The 8133-nt window shown below is 45.1% G+C and overlaps 1 protein-coding gene across 15 annotated transcripts in view; it reads left to right on the top strand.

Moving 5' to 3' along the window:
• LOC118427794 (disks large homolog 2-like) overlaps window positions 1-8133 on the top strand; it is a 104620-nt gene that overhangs the window by 58801 nt on the left and 37686 nt on the right. For 12 of the 15 annotated variants that reach the window (XM_035837731.1, XM_035837736.1, XM_035837741.1 and 9 more), the window contains 2 exons: window positions 625-771; window positions 6650-6709. In XM_035837731.1, the coding sequence (XP_035693624.1) occupies window positions 625-771; window positions 6650-6709 (207 nt within the window). The remainder of the gene's footprint in view (window positions 1-624; window positions 772-6649; window positions 6710-8133) is intronic. The other 3 variants (XM_035837737.1, XM_035837743.1, XM_035837742.1) reach the window with 3 other exon arrangements.

The following is an 8133-nucleotide window of genomic DNA, read 5'->3' as shown; positions in this document are numbered from 1 at the left end:
ACAGGGAGAATTGCAGTATCAGCAAACTCGTCAGGAAGAACAGTGATGCCGTGCTGAAGTGTTTAGACATGTTTCCAAACAAAAATGCAGCCCCAGAAGTGTCATGTTGACATGACCAACACGCTCGCTCCGTTTGCCCCCCCATGCAGAAGGCTAGGGTTGTTTTGCAGTGCTTCACCAGCAAACACATGTTTCCAAACCCCAATGCAGCCCCAGAAGTGTTAAGACATGTTTCCAAACCCCAATGCAGCCCCAGAAGTGTTTAGACATGTTTCCAAACCCCAATGCAGCCCCAGAAGTGTTTAGACATGTTTCCAAACCCCAATGCAGCCCCAGAAGTGTTTAGACAAGTTTCCAAACCCCAATACAGCCCCAGAAGTGTTTAGACAGTCCTGTAAGACATGTTGACTAACACGTTCGCTCCGTTTCTTCCCCCGCTCAGAAATACCAGCCCGACATGTTGACCAACATGTTCGGTCCGTTTGCTCATGCAAAAGGCTTGGGTTGTTTTGCAGTGCTGCACCAGCAAACTCATCAATGCCAGCAACAGGGAAAACAGTGATCCCCCAGACGTGTCCTGTTTAAATGTGGACTAACACGTTCGCTCGTTTTTCCCGCGCTCAGAAATACCGGCCCGAGGACCAGGAGTTCCCCCCGCCGCCCCCTGAGCTGGACGGGTCGCCCAAACTGGTGCCGGTGGTCGGCAAGGAGACGCCGGGCGTCCAGAGTGTGCAGAGCTACCCGGCCTCCGTCAAACTTTCTCCGGCAAAGGTACTGATGGCCGTGTCTCGTTTCACCCCAGTTTCTTTTCTTCTTCCTTTCTTTTCTTTTCATCTCCGACAAAGATACTGCTGGCCGCGTCTCGTTTCACCCCAGTTTCTTTTCTTCTTTCTTTCTTTTAAAGGCACCGCATCCTTCATTTCTGTAGTAGATACTCATTTCACCCTCCTTTCTTCTTTCTTTCTTTTATTTTCATCTCCGACAAAGATACTGCTAACCACATCTCATTTCACCCGAGTTTCCTTTCTTCTGTTTTTCTGTCATCTCCGGCAAAGATACTGATGACCGTGTCTCATTTCACCCCATTTCTTCTTTCTTTCTTTCTTTCATCTCCAACAAAGATACTGCTGACCACATCTCATTTCACCAGAGTTTCCTTTCTTCTTTCTTTCAAAGGCATCACTACTTTTTCACTTCAACCTGTAGCAGCTACTCGTTTCCCTGCCATTCTTTTCTTCCTTTCTTTTAAAGGCACCACTACCCTCATCTCTGTAGTAGATATTCATTTCACTGCCATTTGTTTCTTTCTTTCAAAGGCACCACTACCCAGTATCCTCACCTCTAGCAAATACTCGTTTTATTGCCATTCTTTTCGTCTTTCTTTCAAAGGCACCACTCCCCTATCTCTAGCTGATACTCATTTTAATGCCATTCTTTACTTCTTTCTTCCTTTGTTGTAAAGGCACCCCTTCCATCACCTCTCAAGTTCTACTTGTTTCACTGCCATTCTTTTCTTCCTTTGTTTCAAAGGCACCTCCACCCTTACCTGTAGGACCTAATTGTTTAACTGTCATTCTTTTTATCATTCTTTTTACCTGGCCTCTCATTTTTCCCACTTTAGCAGTTTCATGAGTTTCTTGTTTCACTTCTCTCAATGCTTTTCTGTTCAGCTGTTCTCTCTTTCCTTTTCTTTAGAATTTTCTTAAAGTTTGCCAGATCACTGAGACAATCTTCTTCCAAACGCTTTCCTTATTTTCTGCTGCCTTTATTTTACAGCAGGGTGTGAACTTATCACTACATGTTAGTCACTAGTACCACAAGGAAAATTAGAATCAAATGAGCAACTTGCTTTCAACACTAAGACGCATAATTGTTGATAAAGTTAATGAAGAAAATTTAAAAAAAAATATCCAGGAATATGGTCCTAAGCAATGATGTCTATTTCTGTGTTCCTTTCCCTTCTGTGTGGTACTGTGTTCCCTTCTGCTGTCCCTTGCACACATCCTGCAAGTCTCCCTCATTCCTTTCCATCCAGGCTGTCTCCTTCTCACCAACCTGTAGGCCTTAATATCACCCATCCACCTGTTCATCCCCTAACCTGGTGTCTTGCTTTGTTTCCTTTGACAAGAAGAAACATACATGCAGTGGTCAAGATACTTTTTTTAGTGTCCTGCAGTATTGCAGAATGTTAACATTTTGTTCTGTCGGGACACAACGTTTTGTCATGTTTGAAAAATAATGCATTTTTTAAGTTTAATCTTTGAATAGCCCAGTAAAAATCAAAAGGGTTAGTAATGTCTGGTCCCTCGATACAAAGGAGATTCATCCCGTTTTTTTTTTCATTCTGCAAAATTGCAGGTCTTTAAATTTTTCTTAGTCAATCTCAAAAAAATAATTTGAAAAATGCATCTTGCAGACGGGTATTTGGAACACTGTACATGTGTCTTCACTGTCCAAACCTTTACCATTGTTGTTGGTACCATTGCTCTGTTCATTTTTCCTCTACCTGTAGATGTAAGTGTGCCTTTCCTTGCTGTGAATTCCCCACCTGTTAATGCTGACCCATGTAGAGTCTTAGTCCCAGTCAACCTACCGTCTCGCACCTTAAAAAGCACTAGTGCAGGCTTCTCTTTCTGTCCACCTGAAAATGTCAGCTCAGCTTGTAGCTCAATCAGTCCCTCCAGAATATCTCCTTAACTTCCTTCTGCTAGCTTTCCTGTCCCTGTAGCACACTGGCAAACTCGAAGTCCTATTTCAATTTCCCTCGAATTCCTTCGCTAGTTTCTGCTTTGTTCCCGTCTTTCCTTCCATAGTGTAAACTGTTACTGTTGTTATGAAGTATTGTTCGTAAATGTGACAGTAGACTGCATAATCACTGAATCTACTGTTGGAGATCCTGATCAGAGTCTCTGTCAGCAGACGTGTGTTAGGGTGGTCTCCCATTTGTTAATCCTGAGTTTCAAGTCAATCCATTTCATCAAAAGTGACATGAATCGAAGTTGAAATGTGTGAATTCTGACTTTTTCTTCAGTAAGTAACTTTGCAATCTCTGTTGATCAAGATTCTGATCGAAGTCTTTATTGATCAAGATCCTGATCACAATCTCTGTTGATTAATTTCTCTATTGATCAAGATCCTGATTGCAGGTAGAAATAAAGTTTTTTGATGTTTCACCATGTTTTACATTCAGATTTTGTTGCTTTATTTGTTGGAATACAGACGAGGCATGTGGGTAGGTATGGTACAGCCTGTCATTGGTCGAGTATAGTCACATGACATGGTACTGCCAGTAATGTTGATGTTTTATTGGTTGAGCATAGTCACATGACATGGTGCTGCCACTGTTGTTGATGTTTCGTTTGGTTCAAGCATAGTCACATGATATGGTACTACCAGTAATGTTGGTGTTTCATTGGTCGAGCATAGTCACATGACATTGTACTGCCCCGCCCAATGCTGACCGAACAGGGCTGCCAATGGGGGATTCAGGGGAACCTTATAACTGATCAGGGCTCCCAATGGGGGTTTTAAAACCTGATATGCCCATTCTGTTTTTTTTGTGGATAGATATAGGCTGATGATGTGGTATATATATGTGGCTCCAGCTCTGGTTTGGGTTAACTGTCCCCAAAATTTGGAAGGTTAGGGTGAAAAATGGGTGAAGGAACTTGACTGACTGAGGTGGTTTGGCCACATTTCATGATCAGACTATCATGCAAGGAACTGTCCAGGGAAACTGGTTTCAGATCTTCTGTGTTTCCCCGCTGGTCACATAGTTTGACTAGGGATATGTGAGATTCAATGAGGGGATGTGAAGGTTCTAAGATTTGTGCAGTACCCTGCATAAGTGTGTTCGTCATAACAGTGTCCTTGCAGTACCGTTAGTAACTGCTATGTGTCCTTGCAGTACCGTTAGTAACTGCTATGTGTCCCCGCAGTACTATGCGTAACCGTGTCCCTGCAGTACCGTTAGTAACTGCTGTGTGTCCCTGCAGTACCGTTAGTAACCGTTAGTAACTGCCATGTGTCCCTGCAGTACCGTTAGTAACTGCTGTGTGTCCCTGCAGTACTGTGCGTAACTGTGACCCTGCAGTACCGTTAGTAACTGCTATGTGTCCCCGCAGTACTGTGCGTAACCGTGACCCTGCAGTACCATTAGTAACTGCTATGTGTCCCCACAGTACTGTGCGTAACCGTGTCCCTGCAGTACCGTTAGTAACTGCTATGTGTCCCTGCAGTACCGTTAGTAACTGCTATGTGTCCCCTCAGTACTGTGCGTAACCCTGTTGTTCTTGTTGTCCATGCTTGCGTGTTGCTCGTGATTTGATCGTGTGAATAACAGAGCCTCCCCTGCAGTACCGTTAGTAACTGCTATGTGTCCCTGCAGTACCGTTAGTAACTGCTATGTGTCCCCGCAGTACTGTGCGTAACCCTGTTGTTCTTGTTGTCCATGCTTGCGTGTTGCTCGTGATGTGAACGTGTGGATAACAGAGTCTCCCCCCACCGCTAGTAGTCAACGCTGACAATCTAGACCCCCGGATCGGTGTAAGTCCCTCCTTAAAACTTCACACGCTCCTCAAGCTGCTTCCAAAGCTCCTTAGTTGCCATGGAAACACCACCCTCTGCTTACGTGTACCTCAGCCCTTCTTGGTTGGTTCTGAATCGCTCATTTTTACCTTGGTTCAGCATCTCTGGTTTTTGCATGGTTGTTAGGCATTTCAGTGGTTTGTGGAAAATATTACGGTCTAGTAAAAAAATGTGGTTACCCTGGTAACCAGGCTGACCTTAGCAAAAGCCTGCCGACCCTTGACCTCTCTCTGGGTCAACCGCTGGCAAAAAACAAGTGTTCGATCTAAGGGAATGAAAACTACCTGCACCCCCCTAAAGTTGCAACCACCCCCAGCTGCCTGCACCCCCTAAAGCTACAGCCACCCCCTGCTTCCACCAGCAAAGTCTGCACCCCCTGAAGCCACAGTCACCCTGCTTTCTGCAACCCCCTTACCAATACCCCCCTGCTGCCTGCACCCCCCTGAAGCCACAGCCATCCCCCTGCTGCCTGCACCCCCCCTGACGCCTCAGCCACCCTGCTGCCTGCACCCCTGCTGCCTGCACCCCCCTGGAGCCACAGCCACCCCCCTGGAGCTACAGCCACCCCCCTGGAGCTACTGCCACCCCCCTGGAGCTACTGCCACCCCCCTGGAGCCACAGCCACCCCCCTGGAGCTACAGCCACCCCCCTGGAGCTACAGCCACCCCCCTGGAGCTACAGCCACCCCCCTGGAGCTACTGCCACCCCCCTGCTTCCACCAGCATAGCCTGCCTCTTGCCCCTCCACATTTCTGAAGCGCCCTCTACCTGCAGTGCTGTTTATTACATTTTTGTTCGTAGAAAATCTCAGGCTGTTTCTGGAAAAGGGGAAAATGAGGCAGAAAGATGATAATGTGAACGAGGAAAAAAATGAATAACTCAATAAGATTTTATCATGTTACATGAAAAACCAATTTAACAGATGAAGGTAGACAGTTTAGCTGCCTATTTTTCATCTTCTTCTCAGGAACAGCCTAAAGTAAAGGTCAGTTCTCCTGTAGTGGACCTAGTTCTGTGCAGTGTGCTTGGTTCTGTAGCAACCCTATTTAGTTACTGGTTTCTTTCATATATGTGAGATTGTTTTAAAGCCTATTTTGGTATTCCAAGTTCTTGGTTGAGTCTTGCCTCTGATAGCCCCTTCAGTGTTTGGCTTGTCATATTCATGTGCCACTCTTCTCACAGATGTGTAGCATTTTCAGTTGCTTCTATTTGCCGCAATGCATCATGTACATTATTATATAGTTTTTATTATTCCTTGAGTTGTTAGCTCTTTCTGCCAGGATTTATATTTAGCACCCAGCAAAGAATTGTTGCCTTTGTTTGCCTGATCCTTGATAGACTGCCTGAACCATAGATATCTGCTCCTCATGGTGTGGCAAGTCCACAGTGTTGTTATAAACACAGATTTACGCACTTCACATCTACACACATAAAATTCAATACACAGACACAGAGACACACACATGGATGTGGGGACACACATGTGCACACAGAAACACAAAGCCACACATACACACGCACACACAGACATGCACACACATGCATGGATGTACGGACACACACGCACACATGCACATATGCACTCACATGCACACATGCTCACACATGCACACACACACAGATGCACACGCTCACACTCAGACTGAAAACTTGTTGTAGAAGACTTTTAAGTCACATGACTATAAAGTAAGACATTCCTTAAGGTTTGCTGTAAGTATCTCCTGCTTGGTGTTGTGCTGCATGTTCTCTGCCATAGCCCCTGTACATGTGTACCCTACAGCGCACCTCGCCACCCACCTGTAGATCACGCTGTTGTGTTTGCATGGCTTCAATGTAGGAAAGCAGCCCTTATGTGTTACTCTGGATCAGAGTTTAACTATGACTTATCCAACACAAAACTCGGACTTTTTTCCACTGTCAACTCCTGTCGTTATCAAGATATATGTTGGAAGTTACTGTTAAACTCTGATTCTGAATGACTGTACCAACACAGATGAACTTTAAAGTCATGCCTGTTTGTTTGTTTGTTTGTATTTATTGTGTGTTGTTTGTGTGTTTTGCAGGTGAACGGTGCCGCAGATGACTGGGAGTATGAGGAGATAGTGTTGGAGAGGGTAAGTGGAGTAAGTATGAACCTCCCTCTGCCCCGCGCTCCGCGGAGAAACCTGGCACAGACCCTGCAGGAGAGCAGGCTGGGAGGCACGCAGGAAGGTCAAATCAGACAGGAAAGGTCACATTTGATAGCAGAGGTCAAATCAAACAGGAAGGTCATATTAGACAGGAGAAGGTCAAGTCAGTCAGGAAAGGTAACATTAGAAAAGAGAAGGTCACATCAGACAGGAGAAGGTCAAATCACACAGAAGAAGGAAAGTCAGACAGGAAAGGTCAAATTTGAAAGGGAAGGTCAAATCAGACAGAAAATTTCAAATCAGACAGGAGAAGGTCATATAAGACAGGAGAAGGTCAAATCAAACAGGAGAAGGTCAAATCACACAGGAGAAGGTCAAATCACACAGGAGAAGGTCAAGTCAGTCAGGAAAGGTCAAATTAGAAAGGAAAGGTCAAATCAGACAGAAAAGGTCAAATCAGACAGGAGAAGGTCATATAAGACAGGAGAAGGTCAAATCACACAGGAGAAGGTCAAATCACACAGGAGAAGGTCAAGTCAGGCAGGAAAGGTCAAATTAGAAAGGAAAGGTCAAATCAGACAGAAAAGGTCAAATCAGACAGGAGAAGGTCAGATCAATCGGTAAGGTTGAATCAAATGGAAAGGTCAAATCAAGGTCATATAACCACATACATTACTACATAACGTTAGCTATAATATTCTTAAACGCTTACAAATCTGGGAGAATGTGTGAAACCTTCAAAACAACAGCATCTGGCTTTTTATAACAGTAACTGTTCTTGGGAATGGGATTTCTTTGGGTTTCACTCTCACAAAGGTTTCAACCAAGCTAACTAGACTTCTGGTGCTGCATGTGGCATGCTGGGAAAATGTACAGACATTTCACCCTCCAGGGCAGACATTCTCCCTCCAGGGCAGACATTCTCCCTCCAGGGCAGACATTCTCCCTCCAGGGCAGAGACTCTCCCTCCAGGGCAGAGATGCTCCCACCTGTCTCTCTCTGTGGGCTCCGCCAGGTTAATCCGTGGACTGCGGACTTCCAAACTCACTAACCAATCAGGACAGCCGACCGCTGACCTGACGACTAACCCCGTCTGCCATCATGACCTTGAGTAACCTTGTCTCATGTTGTGCTCACCTCTGACCTCCACATTTAAGTCCTTCTTACTCAGTCCCTGCCAGAAGACATTTGACCTCAGCCGGTCGTTGACATCAGTGGTGAGTAGTTACACAGATCAAAGGTCATCTCCAGGGTAACGTCATGGCAACAGACATGATTGATAGGAAGGGAGTATGTTGTCTTTCATTGGTTGTAGATTTCTATGGTTCTTATGCTGTGAAATTAGGAAGACCAGTGTTCAATTGAGAGAGTAAAATTGCCAACTTTTTTATCGAAAATACAATGTTAATGTTACTTAA

Source organism: Branchiostoma floridae, chromosome 12 (genome assembly GCF_000003815.2).
Source record: "Branchiostoma floridae strain S238N-H82 chromosome 12, Bfl_VNyyK, whole genome shotgun sequence".
In the NCBI taxonomy this organism is placed as follows: Eukaryota; Metazoa; Chordata; class Leptocardii; order Amphioxiformes; family Branchiostomatidae; genus Branchiostoma; species Branchiostoma floridae.
This window is presented reverse-complemented; position numbering and strand designations above follow the sequence as displayed.